Source organism: Trachemys scripta, chromosome 7 (genome assembly GCF_013100865.1).
Source record: "Trachemys scripta elegans isolate TJP31775 chromosome 7, CAS_Tse_1.0, whole genome shotgun sequence".
NCBI lineage: Eukaryota > Metazoa > Chordata > Testudines > Emydidae > Trachemys > Trachemys scripta.
The window spans coordinates 86983098-87005959 of NC_048304.1; the positions used below are offsets into that span (position 1 = coordinate 86983098).

At 41.3% G+C, this 22862-nt stretch overlaps 2 protein-coding genes across 10 annotated transcripts in view; one reads left to right on the plus strand and one right to left on the minus strand.

Annotated features, from left to right (window-relative positions):
- Positions 1–15612, minus strand: ECD (ecdysoneless cell cycle regulator). 7 transcript variants are annotated; one of them, XM_034777929.1, is made up of 14 exons: positions 15513–15612; positions 14582–14807; positions 13100–13217; positions 11351–11438; positions 9256–9434; positions 8283–8475; positions 7302–7430; positions 5925–6050; positions 3880–3962; positions 3681–3787; positions 3050–3233; positions 1476–1543; positions 1177–1388; positions 1–573 (listed from the first exon to the last, which is right to left on the minus strand). In XM_034777929.1, the coding sequence occupies exons 2-14, from the start codon at positions 14784–14786 to the stop codon at positions 331–333; spliced, it is 1935 nt and encodes a 644-aa protein (XP_034633820.1). In that variant the 5' UTR covers positions 14787–14807; positions 15513–15612; the 3' UTR covers positions 1–330. The 7 variants fall into 7 exon arrangements, with proteins under 7 accessions (XP_034633820.1, XP_034633819.1, XP_034633821.1 ...); XM_034777926.1 differs by having other exon boundaries at positions 331–573; positions 1177–1394; positions 15520–15612; XM_034777924.1 differs by having other exon boundaries at positions 331–573; positions 1177–1394.
- Positions 15558–22862, plus strand: part of FAM149B1 (family with sequence similarity 149 member B1) — a 24763-nt gene continuing 17458 nt past the window's right edge. For all 3 annotated transcript variants that reach the window (XM_034777933.1, XM_034777931.1, XM_034777932.1), the window contains exons 1-6: positions 15558–15704; positions 17247–17351; positions 18145–18277; positions 19343–19485; positions 20192–20311; positions 20923–21093. In XM_034777933.1, the coding sequence (XP_034633824.1) occupies positions 15649–15704; positions 17247–17351; positions 18145–18277; positions 19343–19485; positions 20192–20311; positions 20923–21093 (728 nt within the window). In that variant the 5' untranslated portion in view covers positions 15558–15648. The remainder of the gene's footprint in view (positions 15705–17246; positions 17352–18144; positions 18278–19342; positions 19486–20191; positions 20312–20922; positions 21094–22862) is intronic.

Consider the following 22862-nt stretch of genomic DNA (forward strand, 5'->3'; position numbering starts at 1 on the left):
TGCCAGTATCACCTAGATTACGATCTTTATATTCGATACACAGCTTTTATAATAGACATAGGAAATTTTCATTCAAATCAGAACAATCTTTACAATTTTTCTAAAATATACTAGCACAAGAGAAAACTGTGCTTTATTCCCAAGGCAATTTTTTGCATTTAACAAATCAGACAAACTTTTATCAGGTAAGTATTTTGCACACACATCTAAAGCCACGTAAAACATATTGAAATGTTTAGTACTGAAACCATTCATAGTGTCTGCTATACCACTGCTACTCTGCAGGATGGGATTAGAAGCACAAACTGTCCTCTGAACCAGGATAACAGATTAATCCGTTGCTCTGCTATTAATGCAACTATGGTCTGAATTTTCAGGTAAATGCACCCCCATACTCTGTAGGATGTTAGAGGCAGGTCCTGCAAGTCCAGCTTGAGCACTATATGATTCCAGCAGGTTAGTCACTAGGTTCAGATCTACATCCACAGGTGTCAAATCACTATCTCCTGCATCAGAATCATCTTCTAAGGCGCAGTCAGCATCTCGAGACAGAGGTTCTTTAGCAGAACTAGCCTGTAGCACATACAGAGAGTAAATTTTAAAGACATATTTGATTACATGTAGGTTCTTTATGACAATCACTGGTGGTACATGGTGAAAAGCAACCATAGTGGGAGAAGCTCCTGACTAAGACAGCAGGGAAGGCACAGACTGATCTATGAAACTACCAGAATTACTCTTCACAATCAAGGCAGGGGAGAAGAAAAAAAAACAACCCCACCACAAGTGAATTAAGCAGATAGTTTAGAAGCCAAGTTAAAGTCCAGTATGTCCCACACAATCATGGAGGACAGGAGTTCATGAACCAAACAATCACACTATCAGAATCATCATGCAGAAGAAGAAGTCCCAAGAGAAGGATACAGAGAATTATTATGGAGAAATGAAGCCAGGATTTGAAGCTACTGTGGAAGCCAAAAGTTTAGCTTTTTTATATACAGAATCAGTCTAGTGGTATAGCTACAGCACACATTGTTTGCACATAGGATATTTCTTTGGAAAGAGTTCCTGATCTCTGAGCATGTGCATCAGCCACGTATGCTTAGATTATTATTCTACTCCCTACCTCCTCTTTCACGGAAGGAGATAAATTACAAAAACCCCAAGCATACGTACCACTTTCCTTGGGGTGACGAAGCTTTTACCAACATTGCTGTGCGTCAGTTCGCAGTCCATGTCATCCATGTATGATCTGAGACTTCCTATCATTTTGTTTGGCAATGCCTTTTCCTCTTGACCATGGGCTTCAGAATCCAAGTCTTCATCGCTGTCCAAGAACTCAAACTGCTCCTCCTCATCCAGATCATCCGAGTCCAGCTCTTCTGAGTCTGCGCCTATATACAAATCAAGTCAATGCAATGTATATGGATGGCCAGGAAACAGAGTAACAAGTTAATAAAGAAACTAGATCTCACCTAATATTCTGTCTAAAGCATTTGTAAAAGAGTCAACATCAAAGGTGACACAGGCCTCAGCAGGTGACCTGAAATTTAAGAACAATTACTCCATAAATCCATTCTCTTGTACATCTGGTGTGGTATCCTTGGGCAAGAACTTTTTGCATCAACCATGGCAGAATTAGGAGTGAAAAGTTTGGGGTGTTGGACTGGTGATCTAGTGGCAGTGCAATACACTGCCATGCTCAAGGGCTTAGCCCTAGGACAGCAGGTGCTGAGAGTGACATGGAAAATCGTGCACATGGAAAGCTGACATGGAGTGGGGAGGATAGTGAGAGTCTCACATTGCTCCCTGTTGGATGAATTGCGTGCCCATCAATCCAAGGAAGACATGATCAGTATTCTTTTGGGGAGAAGGGGAGGCATGCTATGCTATGCAGAGCCTTCAAGAGAATGTCTGGGGAAAACACTCATGGACTTGATTTATCCAAATATGAGATCAGAATATTGTTTGAGAGAGAATCTTAAAAATCACCTTCTCTGAATGTGTCAGACATCTGCACACATGATCAAAATCAAGTTCTTACACTTTAAAGTGGGTAAAAGTAAGGGGAGTGGGAACTGATGAGGCTCTAAATTTGTTAATAGATGTTCATATGTAGGATTATGCTTCTAGTCTTAGTATTAATATAGCTATTTAAAAAATTCACAACAGTCCACTCAAAATAGCCAACTCTCAAGCTCTTAAAAATAAGGACTTGCTACACATTCTCAACATCCATAATGCTGAAACAGAAACACCACTGCACCTTCTACTTACTTGTAAGTAAGAGGTGGCTGTTAATGTTTATGCTGAATATCTTGCTAAGTGTAACAAGAAACTTAGCAGCTGTGTTACTGTCAAATAAGCAAGTGAGAAAATACTGAAACACCCACAGTGAGGATTTTTTTCACTCTTTGGGCTATGTTTTGGAATGTGCAGCACTTCCTTATTTTTGTTAGATATAAAAAAGTAGGTGTTACACACTGATACCACACTGCTGTTCTGCACTGCTTACTTGGAATGTTTACCTTTATGAATTCTAAGGTATTATGCTAATGTATGGTCTTCATCTTAAGAGGTCTGGCACGCCCAACATAGCCATAAATTATAATTTTGTCTATGTGCAGCCTGATTAGGGACATTTTTAGTAATTCTCTGTGGTTAGAAAAGTTCACAATACACAATAAGACAACGATCCTCAGATGTATACAATCCAAAGAGCCCCAATGTTGTTCAGACACTATGGTGATGGGCACGAGGAACCTAAGTTAAGAAAAATGGATTTACACAGAAAACTGAAGTGAGAGTTTTTGAAAATAAGACAGCTTTCAGGTATTTTTACTGGTAGTAGCTCAACATGTTATAAAAGTGTATATAAACTAAGAATGTAATTCTGTTTCAGGGTTCTAGTGACATTAACAAATCACTCAAGCTTAGCTATGCTGGCTTGAAAAGCTGAACCCTTACCAGAATTGCAGCATTACTAATAGGGTTGCAACATAAAAGAGCAATGCACTACATACACCATGCCAGATATTTAAACAAATACCATGGAGTTTCTGCTCCTTCATGTGTTGAGACTTTAGATATAAAAGCCTTCATGCTTTCAGTGACCTCTGCCAAATCATACTTCTGATCTTCCTCATTTGAGGGAGGAATTGACTCATTTCTACCTGATGCCTCACTCAGGATCTGATCCAGATCATCTGGAGAGATCTCCAACCAACCATCATCTGAAATAACAGAAAGGGAGCATATTTGTCAACCTACAAGATCAAATTTGGAATACGGTCACTTTAAAATGGGGGAAATAGTCATCAGCAAGATGAATGTTAACACAATGCCTACTTATTGTAAATCATGAATACTTTATATGGAAATTCTGAAATGTTTGATAATGAGAAAAGCTATAAAGGGGTTGGTGGAAGAGGTCACTTGACAAATACGTCTGACACCATTTTATCACACTGGGCCAACAGACCAGCTCGTATTTGGTGGCTTACACAAAACAAACTGGTTGTCCAAACTAGTAGAGAGTTCTCCACTAGCAAGATCACAAAAAAGCTTGTGGCAGTCTCAGGACAAAGGCTGAAATTGAATATACGTGGAGACTGAACTTCTGTAGCCATTTGTTATATAAAGAGCAGTGCCTAATTTCCCATGACATCACCTTCACTCACCATCCTCAGGAGGAAGACTGGCAGCTTCTTTTTCAAGTTCATCCAAATCAAAGGACAACGTCTGTAGCAAAGTCAAGATTTCTTCACCTGGACTCATAGCAACAGAGCTAAAAGAAAAAATCCCCCACATCTGTAAAAATCCCATGAAATCTAATTGAACATACAGACATTAACAATATCAGTTTACAGTAACTCTTACCTTTCAGGCTTGATAGACTGCTGGAAGTAATTCTCTGCCATATGCAGCTGGTCCAGGTACTTAGCAGATCCTTCCAGTTCTCCCTGTTTAAAACAGGTCACCAACACTAGTGTATCAAATCCTCCCTCAACTTCCTTTTCATAGCAGTGTCCAGAGGAACTGCCACTAGTAGTGAAATGGGGATGAATATCACAATGTAGCTTCCTTGCTTAGTTATTGGTAGGGCCCTACCAAATTCATTGGCCATGAAAAATGCGTTACGGACCATGAAATCTGGTCTTTTGTGTGCTTTTACCCTATACTGTACAGATTTTACAGGAGAGACCAGCGTTTCTCAAACTGGGGGTCCTGATCCAAAAGGGAGTTGCAGGGGGGGGGGGGGGGTGTCACAAGGTTATTTTATCCTTACTTCTGTGCTGCTGCTTCATAACTGGGTGGCCAAAGAGTGGCAGCTGCTGACTGAGGGCCCAGCTCTGTAGGCAGCAGTACAGAAGGGTAGCAATACCATACCATACCATCCTTACTTCTGCACTGCTGCTGGCAGCTGCTCTGCCTTCAGAGCTGGGCTCCGAGCCAGCAGCTGCTGCTCTCCAGCTGCTCAGCTCTGAAGGCAGCGCTGCCACCAGCGGCAGCGCTGCCACCAGCGGCAGCGCAGAAATCAGGGTAGCGGTATCACAACCCCCCTACAATAACCTTGTGATTCCCTCCCCCCTCCCCAAAACCCAAAAACCTCCTTTATGGGTCAGGACCCCTACAGTTACAACACCGTGAAATTTCAGATGTAAATAGATGAAATCATGAAATTTATTATTTTTAAAATCCTCTGATGGTGAAATTGACCAAAATGGGCTGTGAATTTGGTAGGGCCCAAGTTATTGGTTTGCATATACTGGCTCTTTAGGAACAAATCCTACTTAGTGCAGCCTGAAGTAAACGGGAGCAATTAAGCAGTGACTGTAACAATGGTGGTTTGTAGTGTTATTGTAGCAGTGTTGGTCCTAGAATACTAGAGAGACAAGGCAGGTGAGGTAAATCTATTATTGGACCAACTTCTATTGGTGAAAGAGACAAGTTTTCGAGATTACACAGATATTACCTCATGCATCTAGTCTCTCTAGCAACAATGAGGTAAATTATACTACTTTTCCCACTTACACACAAAGTAGAGGGCAGAAAATGGGCATACGTTTTGCTAATAGTAGGGCATGAATTAAAAAGAAAAGAAAACATGCCAAAAATGTTATGCAGCAATATAGTTGATCTTACACACAAAGAAACCAGGAAATGCAAAGTTATGGTTCCCACACCAGCAACCACACTGAATATATTAATATATAACAAAAAAGAGGCAGGGTTACAGCTGCTGTGAGAACCATAGATGAATTTCCTGATGTTTGCACATTTACATTCGTAAGTGTGGCGTTGCAGGAATGTACTTTTTTTGCATTTAATAATGTTTTTGCAAACATTCTAAAAAGGTTAGGACTTGTCAACTTAAACTATAAGCCAAGGAATGACAGGTCAGAATTAGGAGAGTTTTTGTTTGTTTGTTTTTGTTTTTTTAAATCATCAGCTGCAGAAGACCAGAGGGATCAGCATGCATGATGTTAAATTCCAAGTGTGGAATTTAAGTATATTTGATTTGTGAAACAAAATAGTTACAAAACTATATTCCCAATACATTTACTATTTCATATTATTGTTTTCAATATATACAAATAAAAGCACTTGCATGTAACTGCACTTGTAATTTTGGCTTCCTTCAAGTCTATCCTTTCATTCATGGTAGATAGGAGCTCATCCCCAAATCCTACAATGTCTTTTCATTTGTGAAGATATTTTATTCTAAACTATTTGGTGGGGTAGAGGAAGGGAAAAAAAAGGTACTGTATACAGAATTTAGGAGTGGTCTCTCCCATGACATGAGCTTATCTTTCATGATGAGAGGAATTATGTCCCTCAGCCTCTACCTAAATTCTGCCTGAAATTTGAAAGCTGGTTTTGTTTTTCCCGAGTTATACAAAGAGACAGAGACAGTTCCTTACCTTGAAATAATTATTTGTCTTCAGACTGTTGAGGAAACTGGCCCAAAAGGGGGTGTTTAATACTTGCCTTTTGGAATCAGGAGAAACTGTATTGCACTTGGAGCATAATATTTCAAAGCCATGAGCCTATATAAAAGAGATACAGGAAACATAGGTTCTTAAATATGACACGTTTGTTGAAGTGCACTTTAAATGACTGCACAAAGAACTCAGTAGTGGTAAGCTCCTGACTCTGTCACAAGATAAATGATTTGATGCCTGCTCCCTGGGACATGATAGCCTCAGAGTACTGCAGAGGCAGAGTTCTCAACTTCCAGAATAGCAAGGAGGTGGCCCATGATCAGGGATCCTAGAAATCCATTTGCTGCAAGGAAAAAAGTGGATTTTTTTTTTTTTTTAAAAACAGAGAATCCTTTATTTCTTTACATTTTGTGGGAAACTATATATATTAGTAGAACCCCAATTATCTGATCTAATTGGGACTGGGGCCAGATCAGATAATCAAAAATTCAGATAATCAGGAGAATAGGTAGGACTTGGACTGTCAGCCCTGGGGGTAGGTCTTTGGCGGTCACCTTAAAAATTGTAAATATATCAATAAAACGCTGTGTTCAACTGATATCTATATATAATGTGGCTAGAGAAACTAAAGTTCAGCAATTCATTTCAATTGCAGAAAAAGACGGATTTTTATGGGATTTTTTTAATCAGAGCATTTTGGGGTTTTTATCATGGGAAAGTAGGATCCCTGCCCATGACACTCAGCAGCAATCCTAACAAATGATTAAGATGTGTTGACAGGCTTCAAGAGGAGGCCCATCTATTTCTCCTGGGCTGCAAGGACAAAGGAGATCTTTCATCTTCACAAAGATCTCATTTCCATTTTCCTAGAATAAAACTTAGTTTTTCAACAAAGACAATATGGTGGTAAGACTATCTGGATCCTTCTGGTACAACTTCCAGTGGAGGAGATACACTAGTAACCAGTTATGGGTTCCTATTTTTCTAGGACAGACAAGACTCCTGCAAGAAGAGTGGAAGATTCTCTTTAATGACTTGGGAGAAGCATAGCTGGGAACTAGATTGAGATTGGGGGAGGGAGAAAGTAAAGTTTGAGAAAAAGGAATGGATTTACTTAAAGGGTAAGTACTTGGAGGAAATACCCGTGCCCAATCTGTAAAAACAGTCCTCTACAGCTGTCTGATACAACATCCCTTTGGGGATGTAAGTTGCTGTTTGGCTCCAAGTTCTCTCTGTAAGCAAGCCAGGGGAAAATAAAGAGGTACCCCTAATAATTTAACCACCCCCCAAAATATGAACTAGAGGGGAAAACAAAAACAAAACATAAGTGTAGGAGACATGTAAAAAAGACATTACCAATTTCATGCCTAGCTCATGTGCTTTGTATTGATGGTGTACAGGAGAAGGCAATGTATATCCACTGCGTCTGTCTGGAACAAACTTCTGCTGCATTAATTGTGCATATAAACATTTAGTGAATGTGACCTGTAAATATCAAAATTAAAAATAAATATACATATTGTAGCATGATTTTCTAGAAGAGATACCAACTTAAATAAAAAGCCATACTTTTGTCTGAATTTTATTTTACACCTGCAGTTGTTAAAAGTAACACTTACAATGGTAATTAAAGATTGGTGATTTCCCCCCCATTTTTATGTCATAATTCCAATATTCTCCTTCTGGGAGCTGGATGACTTCAGTGAGGCCTTATTGTATAAATAAAGTCAGCAGGTGGCTGCTTAGAGGCCTCACTCTGGTGAAGAATGGGGTTGGGAGCAATGGAAGGAAGAAAAAAAGAGTGGCAAAGTACCATCCACCCTGCCCAATAAGGTTTGAAAAAGGAGTTTCCCCTAGTTATTGGGGCAGAAAGAGAAAGAAAGCATAGATAAAAGGAATTTAGACTTTCTAATTTTAGGGTTGCTTTGGGGAACAATGGCACAAAACTTTTTATAGTCTATAATCATCTAGTTCCCATTACTGTTTGACTATATAGCGGCAAGACACAACATTCCTAAAGCAAACAGTAATTCATGACTGCCCCCAAGAAAAAATTAATTAACAAATATACTGTTTTAAAATTGAAAGCCATACATTTCCTAACATGACTACAGAACAACAAAAAGAACAGGAGTACTTGTGGCATCCGAAGAAGTGGGCTGTAGCCCACGAAAGCTTATGCTCAAATAAATTTGTTAGTCTCTAAGGTGCCACAAGTACTCCTGTTCTTTTTGTGGATACAGACTAACACGGCTGCTACTCTGAAACAGAACAGTATATCCATCAATCAAGCAGTCAGTAGAATGGCAATAAGTTAAAGGCAGAAAGATCACTTACTGAAGTCATAACACATGTGTTGGGCAAGAAAGTTTTGAAAGGGCGACATGCTTGTAAGTCAATGGGATCTCGCAGATAAAAGGCCTGGACTGCTGCAGCTACCAGTGCAGGGCGATGCTTCAACACTACCACAATGCCCACTGGAAGGTAACAGTGGGCTTGGTGAAGGGAGGCCTGGACTTTCTCAGGATACCTGTGGCAAGCAAAATACAAAAAATACTACAGACATGACCAGCCATTTAATATAGGCCTGTTTCCTCTTTCATTTAATATCAGAATGTACATTATGCCAGATTATTAAAATACTCTGAAATCAAATTAGAATACTAGTCAATGTTTCTGCAATGTTTCTACAAGAGACTTGCATAGCCAACCTTTTTTGACAAGATCAGTGAAATCCCATTCCCCACCCCCCATTTTGGGGAAATGCATCATTTTGAACTAGCCCAACAGGCTAGCTGTATAGCTTCTTTGTAATAAGCAGAGGAGTCAAATTACAGTCATTTTGCTCAGCTCTAGTTTCGTCTTCTGTGAAGGAATTTCTACCACCAATCCAGTGATCCTTACTGACCATTCCTGAATGCAAGTTGATGCTCTGAAGGACATTCTACTTCCGTCTCTCAGCTGAGAGCCCAGACACACACTTCTATGGAAAGGCCGAAATTGCTGTCAGCCTTCCTGGAAGTCGAATGAAGAAATAGTGTTGTCCTTTTGTAAAAGACTAGAATTTAGTCCTGAACCACTGAAGTGCTGAGATCAGAATATAGTGTATGGGCCTAGCGTTGTTAGGGTCCCCCTCATAAGAATGCCACAGAAATTAGCACAGATCTGTCAGGATAGGAGTAACCTCATCATAGTTAACAGGAAAATGGTTTAGATACCATAGATACATAAGATATGGGAGGTAAGTTCCCTAGACAGCTCAGTATCAGAACATTCTGGTAAGGAATATCAGAAAAAATAATCCACATACCCACTGATGCGTTTATATACTGCTGTTCTAATAGATTTTGTGGCCAGGAAGTCCTCTGGGTGTGCGGACAATAGCATTAATGTCTGCAGGATTGTTGGATTGGTGTCAGGTAGCCAAGGCTCCTCTCCAGGAGTCTTTGGCTGTGGGATGATGCACAATTCTCCTCGGTGGAAAAAAACCTGACAAAATGTAACATGTTCATTAGGCAAAATTTTGCTAGTGTTCCATAGCGGTCTTAATTACTGAATGACTGGTGAATTTATACATAGTTACAAAAACATTCTCCATGTGAAGGGATGGTTAGAGAGGATCGAAATGGCACATCAGAAGGAACATCTATATTCACACATAGATTAATGAATTTATCTATTAGATGGACTTTTTTGGATTTCTCCAAACTACAGAGAACACATTAGAAATTAGGAGTATGAGAAGAGAACTGATGCAAGAAGCAGAAGTTGAGGAAAGGAGGTAATTATTCAGAGAGCCTCATTGGGTGTAGTGAAGACTCATGACTCAATCATTGATTCAGAAAAATTCTGACAGCAACAGGTCCAGTCAAATTAATTTTTAATTTATTTCAGTTTCTTTAACAGCACAAATAGCATGCTTGGTCTTCTATCAGAGGTCTCCTCACTAAGGGCTGGTCCACACTAACCCCCCACTTCGAACTAAGATACACAACTTCAGCTACGTTATTCACGTAGCTGAAGTCGAACTATCTTAGTTCGAACTTACCGCGGGTCCACAAGCGGCAGGCAGGCTCCCCCGTCGACTCCGCATACTCCTCTCGCCGAGCAGGAGTACCGGCGTCGACGGCGAGCACTTCCGGGATCGATCCCAGAAGATCGATTGCTTACCGCCGGACCCAGAGGTAAGTATAGACGTACCCTTAGAGAAAGGAGGTAAGGAGGCTTAGGATCAAATCTCAGTACTGACACTGCCTGGCTGTGTAATAGGTCTGTGTCTCAGAGTATGTCTTCACTACCCGCCGTATCGGCGGGTAGCAATCGACTTATCCGGGATCGATATATTGCGTCTCGTTAAGACACGATATATCGATCCCCGAACGCGGTCACCGTCGACTCCAGAACTCCACCAGAGCGAGCGGCAGTAGCGTAGTCAACGGGGGAGCCACGGCCATCGATCCTGCGCCGTCTGGACCCCAGGCAATTCGATCCAAGATACTTCGACTTCAGCTACGCTATTTGCGTAGCTGAAGTTGCGTATCTTGGATCGATCCTCCCCCCCTCCCCCGCAGTGTAGACCAGCCCTCAGTTTCCCCATCTGTAGAACAGAGAACACTTCTCTCTCCTTGCTGAATATTTGTAAAGCACTTTTGATCTCCTTGTAAAGGAGCTAAAATAGCTCTATATGTCCAAAGAAGGTTGCGTGGTTGTTTGTTTGTTTGTGGGGTGTTTTTGTTTTGTTTTCTCCAAATAAAGAGCATTCGGGAGAAAAAACAGCCCTGCCAATAAGTATCATTCCATCCTGTCATTTAAACTAAGTGCTGCCAAGACACTCACTTATATTTACTGATTATATAATATCAGTAGTGCCACACACAGGCTACATCAGCATTTACACTGTTTTATGTAATATTGATATTATGTACCAGAAGTTCCAGTAACTTTAAAGGTAAAACAAAAATGTTAAGCATGGTCTGTGTGATAGAACCATTTTGTGAGGAAAAAGTATGCTGGGTAATCACACTTGCTTAACTACTAGAGAATATTTCTTAATAATAAATTTAGATGACACGTATAGCTTCAAATGAATGGGATGATAGAACACATAATGTGTTCAACTGCTAAGCCTGTAGTAAATTTTCGTGGTAGTCATAGTTATTAAAAAACACTGTTGTCAAAGAGAGCAAGCAGCTGATCACAAGACTCTGGTTCAGTCCAGAGATGCCTTTACAAACAATGTGCCAAGTGTAGATTTGCGATGGAGGTAGGAGAATAAGACAGGTCAACTAATTTCATTTGTAGCTTAAGCTGGGATTTGATTTTAAGACTGCAGGGGTAAAAGAATACTGCAGTGAACTCAATACAACATTGAGTCACCTGCCCACTTGCATAACAATTTCACCTACCCGATTGGCACTATTTTCAGGTGTTAACCACTTTGGGAGGAAGTCAGCTGCTTCTATCAGCAGGAACTCACCATCATTGTCATCAACCCTAACCAAATAGAAATCAGTGTCTTATTAAACATGGCCCTGTATAGCACAATGACAAATAATTATCAGTTATTGTTTCAGTGAAAGGGGGCTTCATCACTTTACAAAAAACACCCCACATTCATTGTTAAAGATTTTTTTCCCCTCTTAATCCTTTAAAACAAGACAGAAATGTACCATTACATGGTTAGAGGTTTCAGCTGCCTGCTCCTTTTAGGAAAGGCACTTCCCCTTTTACTTGGTAGCAGCCTTAAATAGGGTTTCCAGGATTTTTTTTTTGCATGTTCCTATATGGAGGTCACCTAACGTTTCCTCCACTTGAACGAGTTCTTTCATTGATAGTAAATTACGAGGTCTGCAAAATTTTTAGTCACATTTGTATTATGAACAAGAATAGGACTCATTTCTTTGGGCCATGTACACCTCTATCTCGATATAAGCTGTCCTTGGGAGCCAAAAAACTTATCGAGTTTTTGATATAACGCAGTTTCACCTATCTTGCTTTGATCTACTGGAGTGCGCAGCCCCACCCCCCCCAGAGCACTGCTTTACCGTGTTATATAAGGTCATGTTATATCGGGGTAAAGGTGTATTAGGAAAAGATTGGAAACATGCAATATGCTCAAGTACAGTTTATATAGAAACACAATTAAGAACAAGACTGGGGGAATATTATTTCTATACACAGATGCTGCAATGTCAAGCACTAACCATATTGTATTCTAGTCACCCTAAAAGGCACTTTTATTTCATCTATCCTAAAAAGTACAATTTAAAATTAAGAAGATATTGTTACATAGTAATCCTAAAATTCAAACTACAGAGATTCGTATTCTCCCTCAGGCCCTGGTACACCAAAGCACTTGAGCACATGCTTAACTGCATTCAAAGGGACTATGCATGTGCTTAAAATTAAGCACATGATTACGCACTTTGCTGAATTGGGCCCTCAATGAACAGTCTATAGAAAGACCAGCAAAACAGAAAAATTACTTGTGTACTTTTCTGAACATACTAACAGTGGACAACTCAACTGCTAATCTCTTTTCCCTTACTTTCTCCTATATGACAAGAAACCATTAGTACAAAGCCACTACAATGATTTCTATTTTCAATAAATACTTCACAAACTCAGATGTCTGACATGAACACTGGGGCCAGGTCTACATTACAGACCTATATTGGTATAAGAATGTTGCTCCAGGGTGTAAAAAATCCACACCCGAGTGACGTAGTTATATTGACCTAACTCCCCATGTAGACAGTGTTATGTTGATGAGAGTGTTTCTCCCATTGACATAGCCATCGCCTCTTGAGAAGGTGGATTAACTATGCTAACAGGAAAAGCTCTCCCATCAGCATAGGAGCATCTTCACTTAAGCAATGCAGCTGCGCCGACGCAGCGTTTTAAGTGTAGACCTGGGATCCAGCCTACACGTACTGAAGTAAGTGGTAAGACTCCAATTAACACTTTCAAGCTGTTTTAGAAGGAAAAGTTATTTGTCTTTTGTTTTCCCCATCTTGACAACAGAAAAATGTTTTTGAAAAAGCAATCTAATATTATCCTGGTGAGGTTTAGAGTACAGCAATAGCGGTCACTGAAGGAGCTTAAAAGTCTTTAATTTACAGTTTCACAAAACGCTGAAAATGTGTTAGAGGTACCTTGCTGCTAATTCTGGAAACTTCTTTGTTATCTGCTGTATGAGGTACACAATAAACCATTCATCTTCAATATTATCCCCAAATTTAGTCACACCACCAATATGTGCAGGGATATCTCCTGGGAGGAGGGATTAAAAAAAGAATTCAAGACAGAAGTTAAGCAGTATCATCTCTATTAATGGTCTGTAAAACATGGTCAATCTATTCATTATGTATCAGAGAAGTAGCCGTGTTAGTCTGTATGCACAAAAACAATGAGGAGTCCGGTGGCACCTTAAAGACGAATGCCCAAATAAATCTTTTAATCTTTAAGGTGCCACCGGACTACTCGTTGTTTCAATCTATTCACTATGTCAGCGATTCTCAAACTTTAGCAACCTGAGGACCCCCATTTTGATTTATAATTTTTCAGGGATCCCCAAGCTCCCCCTGCCCTGCTCAGCCCCAGGCCCCGCCCCCACTCTACCTCTCCCCCCCAGGTCTCCCTCCTGCTCCCTCCGTTGCTCGCTCTCCCCCGCCCTCACTCACTTTCACCAGGCTGGGGCAGGAGGAGATGCGGGATGCAGGCTCTGGGTGGGAGTTTGGGTACAGGAGGGGGTGCGGGCTCTGGAAGGGAGGTTGGGTGTGGGCTTTGGGCTCGGGTGTGGGAGGGGGTGAGGGTTGTGGGCTCTGGTCAGGTGGCGCTTACCTCGGGCATCTCCTGAAAGCAGCCAGCACATCTCTCTGGCAGCGGTTCTTAGGCGGGACGGCCGGGGGGGAGGTGTCTCCAAGCGCTGACCCTACCCACAAGCACCGCCCCCACAGCTCCAATTGGCTACAGTTCCCAGCTAATGGGAGCTGCGGAGTCGGTGCTTGGGGCGGGGGCAGCACGCAGAGATCCCCGCTGGCCACTTCCTGGAGTAGCACGGAGCCAGGCAGGCTGCTTTAGCCCCGCCGGACTTCTAGCACCTAAAATCTCCCGGGTTGGCTTCAGTAGGCTCCGGGAGATAGAGGGAGGGGGAGGAGTTGATCAGCAGGGCCCATGGACCCCCTGGAGTACCCTCAGGGACCCCAGTTTGAGAAATGCTGCACTATATAGTATAATTGGGGATGGGGAGAAATGGGACAGAACATGACTCAGTAGTTGAAATGGTGAATGTTTTGTGCTAGTAGTTCTGTTAACAGCAATATCAAACAGAAAGAAAGCAAGATAAACAGCAGGCAACCTTAGTGAGAACTGCAGTACCAACACAACAAAATATGGAGAATGATTCGCAACTTTTCACTTGAGGAAAGGGGTTAAACTAACAATACTATAAAAAAAACTGAGTTTTCAGTGAACAAACTCATAACAGCTTCAGTTTCTCCTCCTCTTGGGCCCAAAGATATACAGACATCACTCAGTAATACCACCAGCATATTTTATTTTCATAGTAGTAGCCAGTCACTAAGCAGGTGGAAATCCAACCCTATACCAGATGAAAACAAATGCAGTAGTTTTACCTTTAGTAGGTTTGTATTTGAGATTAAAAGGTTGATTTTGCCAGATATAAGAAACTAAGACTGGTGCAAACTGGACCAATATCCTCTCAATGTACTGCTGAAGAACTTCTCTGTGTTGGTCTGGGTCACCTGGTTCAAGAGGTATCAGAAAGAGTTGGTACTGCACTGCATCGTCTACAGTTGCCAATCTCAGCTCCCCTTCCATTCTGAACTTTTATAAAGTGTCCTTCAAAAAACAAACCAAATAGATTCAATCATTCAAAACCAGTAAATATTAAGTAACCCATCCTCCACAATAATATATTCAGCCATGTTATCAATTCAAAACATCCCTGACACTCTTCTACATTGCCCCAGCCAGTCACATCCGATAAGAAAACCCTTTATTTACTCTATGGAGCAAACCAATTCTACAGCACAGAGAAGCCTTAAAAGTTGTCCCCAAAGAAGTATAAACAGGAGAACTCAGCCCTATTTCAGGCAATCTGTATCCAGAGCCATGGCAACGGGTGCCACAGACACACATCACGGTCATCCCCGAAAGAGACACTGGCCTGTCACCAACCTCCACCCCCACGCGGCCACCATCACAGCCACAGAAGGGAGCGGGTCCCGCTGCCCTTCTCCGCGCAGGGCTAATGCCTCGCGGCCTCTTCTCCGCAAACTGCACCAGCGGCTTCCGACACCCCCGCGGCTACTGCGCCCAGCCCGGGACACCCTGACCCGACCAACCGCAGCGGCTTCCCGGGGAGCTGCGGGCGCAGAGCGCCTGGCGAGGCCCCGGCGCGCGAGTGCGAGCGTTAGACCGCCCGGCCTGGCGCCCCCAGGGGAGTGCGGGCGGCGTAGGCCACCCGCCACCCGCGGCCGGAGAACGTGGGAAGCTCGATCGCGGAGGGCCACGGGCACCAAGGCCTCAGCTCACGGCGCTCACCCCACACCAGGCTGCGCGCTCCCTGCCGCGCCAGTCATCACCGCGCGCCCGCGGCAGCCCCACTTCCGCTCGGGGGCGGGGCGTCGCCATGGCGGCCGGAGGCAGAGCCAGGCGGCCGGAGAAGCCGCGATGAAGGATGAGGATGATCTCGCGATACACGCGGAAGCCGGTGCCCCCCGACGCCCTGGAGATGTGAGTGTCCCCGTCGCTGCAGCCCCTGCAGCCCGGCTAGGGCCAGCTCTGGCCCGCACGCGGGAGGTTTGGCGGTAACAGGCCCAACGGCCGAGCCCCCGCTGCTCCCCACCCTGACAGCAGTACCCTCCCAGCCTGACAGCCGCACCCCCACACAGGGCCTGCCCCCCCCCCGGCGTGACAGCAACAACCCGCACATAGGGTCCGAGCCTGACAGCAGCTCCCCCCACAGGGCCCAGCCCCTCACCCCCGGCCTGACTGCAGCACAGGCCCCAAGATCCCCGCCCCCCTCATAATATAAGTGTGGGTTTCAAGTAAAACATGAAATAGTGCGAGAATTGTAATCAAGTTGCCAGAGTTGGCTACATTGGGTATTTCACAGGAGCTGCTCTAAGAATAGCTAGACCAGGAGTGGCCAACCTGAACCTGAGATGGAGCCAGAATTTACCAATGTACATTGCCAAAGAGCCACAGTAATAGGTCAGAGTAGCAGCTGTGTTAGTCTGTATCCGCAAAAAGAAGAACAGGAGTACTTGTGGCACCTTAGAGCATATTATGCTCTAATAAATTTGTTAGTCTCTAAGGTGCCACAAGTACTCCTGTTCTTCTTTTTGAGTAATAGGTCAGCAGTTCCCGGGGCCTCCCCACACCTCCGCATCAGCTGTTCTTGGGGTGCAGAAGGCGCTGGGGTTGGGGAGGAACAAGGGCACAGCAGGTCAGGGGAGGGGTCAGGAAGGGGTGGAGTGGGGGCAGGGCCTGTGGCACAGCCCTCCCCCCACCATTGGAAAATTGGCACCTGTAGCTCCAGCTCTGGAGTCGGTGCCTATACAAGGAGCCACATATTAACTTCTGAAGGGCTGCATGTGACTCCGGAGCCACAGGTTAGCCACCCCTGAGCTAGAGCTATCATTCTTTGATTCTTTAGGAGTGACAGTAGTTTAGTAAACAGAAATCTACAACATAACTCAGGACCACATTTGCCGTTGAGATTGTGTTGCGGCCCCATCTTAATCTAAGTTTCTTTGAAGTATAGAAAATGATAGCCAAAATAAAGTGTGAAGGAACCTGTCTGATCTCTGTGTTTTTTGAAAAGGTTTGTTAAAATCTAAATAATAAACAAAATAAATACAACTATTAATGTAAATAAAATACTTATATTGTTTATGATAAGTGTTGTCATATATTTATGTTATTCTAAAAACATTAATTTGATGAATTATGGCCTAATAAGCTTAGTTTAAAGGAGACAGTGGATCCTAAACTAAGATCTTTTATCTCAAGCTTCATTCTGGAGTTAATTTGTATGTTTAAAGTCTAAGACTTTGATGAGAATAGTGATTTGTAACGGAATACTGGTAGATATTTAATATAGTGGCACTAATCCTCTAGGGATATAAAGACAGTTCAGGTGTGCATGTTACTGTTTCCTTGAAAATCAGCAAAAACCTCTAATGCCCTGGAACTCTGCAGAAGTTTTGAGTTGTGGGGTTTATTCTCAGAACTAATGTCAAATTGAGTTTATTTATTTTATGTTTCTTTTAGCCATGGACTTGTAAAGCATGCTTTAGAGCATCATCCCCTGCCAGAGCCACTAGATGACATTTACACAGCTACTCCGGCCACTGAAAGCTATGAAGAATTCTTGAGGTATCTGGAGTAAGAAAATATTTTTGTCAGGAGACCACAGAGAAACAGACAACTTTTGTGTTCTGTCCGCATTATAAAGATATCACAGTGACACAGTCTATAATATTAGGTGGTATATATGTTGATTGACAGTGGCGTGAATCCACAGTATAACTACGCTACTAATGCTTGACCTCAGAAATCTGCACTTGCACAGGCTGCCAGTGAAATTAATGGGACTCTGCCTGGGCAAAGAGGTCCCCAACATAGAACAGCTTCTTGGATTGGGGTCATAATGAGGATGGAGACAATTAAATCCCAGCACTGTTCCCTTCCCAGCAGCTTGACCCAGGTTTTTCACTAGAGTAGTGATTCTATGCCTTGCTGGTTGCCCTCTCTTTCATTTTGGCAAGACAATATGATATACTTTTTCAAGCCCTAGTATACATGTATGGGAACACATGTAGTTTTGGGGAATAATTTTCAGAATAGTTAAATCCTTTTGATCTGTCACAGCTTGTGAATATTGTGGGTCATCTCATTTTTATGCTAGAAGCAGGAGAGAGGGAGAGTGATTTTCTGAGTTGTGGAGAAGATGAACTGGTAATTCTCTATGTAGTTAAAGGGAGAAGGTAGTAAAATAACTCTGGGAAAATGAACATGTCAAGAGCCTAATCCTGCAGCCCTCTACTGGAATTTAAACTGTTATAAATATGCCTTTCTATACATGAAAAATAGTTTACTCATCCACATATTTGTGAATGTATCTCATGAGAATTTTTTTCTCTCCTACCCCCAAAAATGTGCATTTTAGGGAGTCTGAAACCTTGAAGGAATCAAATTACCCAGATATTACTGCAGCTGACAATGGGAGCTCATGGTCTGCTAGTCAGAGTTACACAGGCACCTCCACTGAAGACAGCTCAGTCTTCTCCTGGGGTTACGATGTGAGTAGAACACAGTCCTCCGGTATAAAATTATCAGAGATAGTTGAAAGGTTGTGCTGACACATTTCAAATAGCATTTTGAATAAATTTCTTTGCAAAATCCAGGTTAAGGTGAGAACTGTAAATAATGCAATGGTATTTGCTATGGGAAAAGAAACAGAGAGTCTTTCTCTCTCAACCCTTCCCAACCCTCTTTTCTTTATTGTCTAATCAGGACATGTTGTGCTAATACCTGAATATCATATAGTCTGCATTTTTAGCTTAAAACTTTCGGATCACAGGTAATTTGATGAGTAAAGGTAATGTATACGGCATATATGCCATAATTGTTGAACCTCATATGCCAGTGTGTGGTTTTCATATGGTTGGATTTATCAAACTGTATTTTGGAAAACCTGTGTGCTTCTCAAAGCATATTAAAGCCACTGAAATTTTTTCTCTTTTAAAAAATGTATTTCTCTTTCATATGCCGACACAGGCTCTGATTAACAGGTGCTATTGCTCTCTCCACAGTGGAGACAGAAAAATGGTTGAATTTTAAATGACTTGAGAAGCATCCTCAGTTGTTTACTGGCTACATAGAGGATTTGGTACCTATCAACTCTTGATTACTGTTCAGTGTCATAAATTTGTGGCAACATCTAATACCACTTAACCTGGTTTTTACATTCTCTATCACCATCTCTGGCATGATTAATTTTCCATTTCACTGAAATTTGGTTGAGTCTTATTTTTTCATGTTTCCAGGTAATTTACCTGAATTGCCATATCTCAACTGACAATTTTCTTTCTCATTATTGTTTTAAAACAAATATTCTAAAACCTTCTGTTAAACCATCCAATAGGGACAGTGCTGATCTAAATTTTGTGTGTACATGGGATCAGCACTTACATCAATCCGTGTTCTCTCCAGTGGAAGATGTCTTAAGGTCCTTACTGTTTAAATTAATCCTGCTAAAGTTTAAGTAAATGAATGTTTTTTTTCAATTAAGGTAGCTTAAAAAAATTCTCACCCCAAATCCTCCCCTTTAACATTTTTTTTTTTTGGATAATTTTCCTTCCTAGGAATTTGATAAAGCTGCCACACGACAAGTTCAGCAGATGTTCAGACACATTGATGAGCTTTTATATGAACAGAAAGAAAGTGTGCATGTTGAGGGTCTGCAAGAAGAGTGCCAACAATGGACATCTAGCTTTCCTCATCTCAGGTATTTTATTGATGGATTAATGCTGGTAATGTCACAGAATTATTACAGAACCAAATTGCTAGTGGTGGAAAGGCTGTATTTTTAAACATTGTTAGAATTGATGTGTGTGTGAGTGATTATACAAAATGAGGAGATAAAATTGTCTGTCTGCTCCCACTCCTCCCCCACCACTGCAAGGCTCATATTTAGTTCCTTCAGGTGCTTGGAAGACTGTTGATATTTTCCACTGCATTGGGCCCTAAAATAGCAACTTTTTCTTAGAAGAGATAGATGTTTATTTTTTGATAATTAAAAAACACCAATAATTCATCCCTCCTCTACAAATGAATAGCTTGCCAGTTATGGTGGCTGTTTGGAGACTTAAATCTTATTCTTACATTTGACAGATTTGCTAATGCTTTAAGGCATTAATGTTAGAAGAGGAGAAAGCAAAATAATTCTCTTAACACATATTCATGATTGCCATGCAATATGTGTAGAGAAAATACCTCAAACCACATTAAAATATAATCTGCAAAGCAGAAAATTTCTCATTTGACAAGTATATTTTCAAAGCTATCTGTGTGAGATACAACCAACCTCACTATTTTTATGGTGTTCATATGGCTTCTCGATAAACTTTGTTTACTTTCTTGTATAATAAATCATTCAGCCATTTTACCTATCACATTGTCTGATTTTTCAAATTTTCTTTTTAATATTATAGGATTTTGGGGAAGCAGGTAGTAATCCCCACAGATGAAGGTTTTGGGTGGTATTCAAGTTCACCTTCTAGCAGCTTAGGTTCAGTGGATGTCAGCCCAGTACAAGAAAGAGATTATAGTGAGTAAGTATCAGTAGATTTCTCAGATTGTACCAGTGTATGAAGGTGATTTTTCTGCTCAAGGATTGCAACAATCAATTTATTTTCTTAATTTATGAGTTGTATATAAAGTCAAGCTTCAGCATTTTTTGTTTGGTAGGTTTTTGGACAAAGCATGGATTAGTAGCCAAAAGAAAAGAGTTACTAGATTCAGGATGGTTAGACCTTCCAGATGAGTCTATTGTTGAGGTGCAGTAGACTACAAATTGACCTAATAAGTTGATAGTTAGCTTTTTGAGGATTTCTATATATAGTAATTGCCAGTGACATTCATTAACTATTAATGTTTGTACAGTGCTTTAAAGATATAAAGCACTTTTTTCTTTACAATTGTTTTATAAACTTATTCTCTGAGACTGTAGACTCTTGATAAGCATTACAAATATACAGCATTAAAATCCACAATATGCAGGCTTACTGTCCTCTCCAATACCTAACCCATTAATGTACCCATTTGGTCTTCCAACCAAACCATCTTATGTGTCTCAGTCGACCATACAGGAAAAGCTAAATTCTACTGTTATAAATAGAATAACAAATTTCTTTTATTTTCGAAAAATATTTTGTTTGTTAAGGTTTAGTATTTTGGGCAAGAAGATACCTCTCTGTGTTACTCCCGTTCATAAAGATGTTGACTTTTCAAAACCTCCTACTGTTTGCTCTGTGGAGAGTGAAGAAGGTGAAGATGGAGTAATTGTCTCTGAAGGAATAATGGAGGAATATTTAGCATTTGACTCCAGAGATGTGTAGGTATCGAATATTAATCTATAACAATACCTCTAATACTGGTGGCCTGGAATTTCTGTTGCTAAATGATAATATATTACGTTCGTTCTTGACATTGGGATGACAATTTATATGACAAAACAATACTTTCACTGAATCTTCTCTCATGTCATCCAACTAGAGAAATTTAAAATGTTTAAGGCTTGAGAGGCGCTTGCAAACCTATGGAGGTCTATCTATCTCCTTGAATTAGTAATTTTGCTATGCTATATTTTTCCCCTCAAAGTATTTGTCTTAATTCCTTTTTATAACTGTTCATACTAGTTGCTTCTGTTTCTGGCCTGGGTGGTTTATAACATAATAGCCGAGGGTCTGTTACATGATTCTGAATGTCAAGTTTGTTACTAGTTGTTAAGTATCAACAATGTGCTTGGTGCTGTTTCTGCATTTCAGTGTCCAGATTGCTAGTGTTTATGTAGTATTAGATCTTTCCACCTCTTTAAGAGCAATTAAGTTGTTCTGGATTCACTATTTATGAGAAAATAATTTACATTTGTTTCCATCAAAAGAAGGAAATTAAGAGTGTCAGTTGGAAACACCACTTACTTTTGTTTCCATTGGGCAAGTTGCACAAAATAAGTAAGAAATCTGTATGACCTGTTGGTTTGTTAGCTGGTCACAAGTTAACTAGTTTGAAAAAACAAAGTCACTTATGTGTACAGATCATGAGTTTCTGATTGGTGTATGGCAGTGATTTTCAAACTTTTTAGGCTGGATACCCCTTTCCAAATAATGTAGTCTACTGCGTACCCCCATCTGAGATAGGTAGAGGTGACGTGTGTGTGTGTGGGGGCGCACACAGGGTCAGCCCCTCACCCCCAGATTTCTGCCTTCCATTTAGCAACAGCTTCTAGAGGTTTTCAAACTATGGTGCGCGCCCTCTTGGAAGGCGCAGAGGAATTTTCAAGCAATGCCAGGTGGCTTGGGTCAGCCCTGTGCCACAGGACTCTGGGAGGGAGCACCATCTCTACCTGTTGACTCACCTCAGTGGGCCACTGCATCCTGTCTGGGTTGAGGGGCACAACCAAAAATTGTAACTCAAAGGGGGGGCCCCCGAACACTATCCACCATTACATGATTTTTCTCATGTACCTGTAGGGGTACAGCTACAGTTTGAAAACCATTGTATGGCATATGCTGACCAGGCCAGTAGGAGATGGGTATTGCAGTGAACAAACAGCAGAGAATTCTGTAAGGTATTAAGTAGTCAGTATAGAAAACTCCTTTAACACTGGCCCTTCCTTATCTTCAAAATGTGTAGCTTTTTATGTTAAATATTAAATAGAAGTATTGATGCTGTAATAAATAGATGCTGAAATATTTTTTATTCTGTGTCAGCATGTGAAATCTTTTGGCTGACCCATCATGTTCTTGAATGCAGCAGACATCTCCTGGCCTTCAGAACTTAGTACACCTCCTGTCTTGTGGAAGCTCCTGCAGCTGGGGTCTCTTGCTGCCCCTGAGCTTTCTTTTTATATATTTTAAATTCAAGAGCTTTATTTCTTTTTAATTCTCTGAAATTAAGTTGGTTCTGTAGTCTAAGTATTTGGTGGCTGTTAGGTCAACAGGCAGGAAATGCTACTAAACAACTGCAGTTAGTTGCCTTTCTCTCCAAAATTAGGGACTTTGTAGTGTTGTGCATTCAAGACTGCTGCCTAGTGGGGAGATGCATGAAGATAATAGTCCCATTGGAAGTTAAGTACTCAAATTGTAAATATTAATATATATA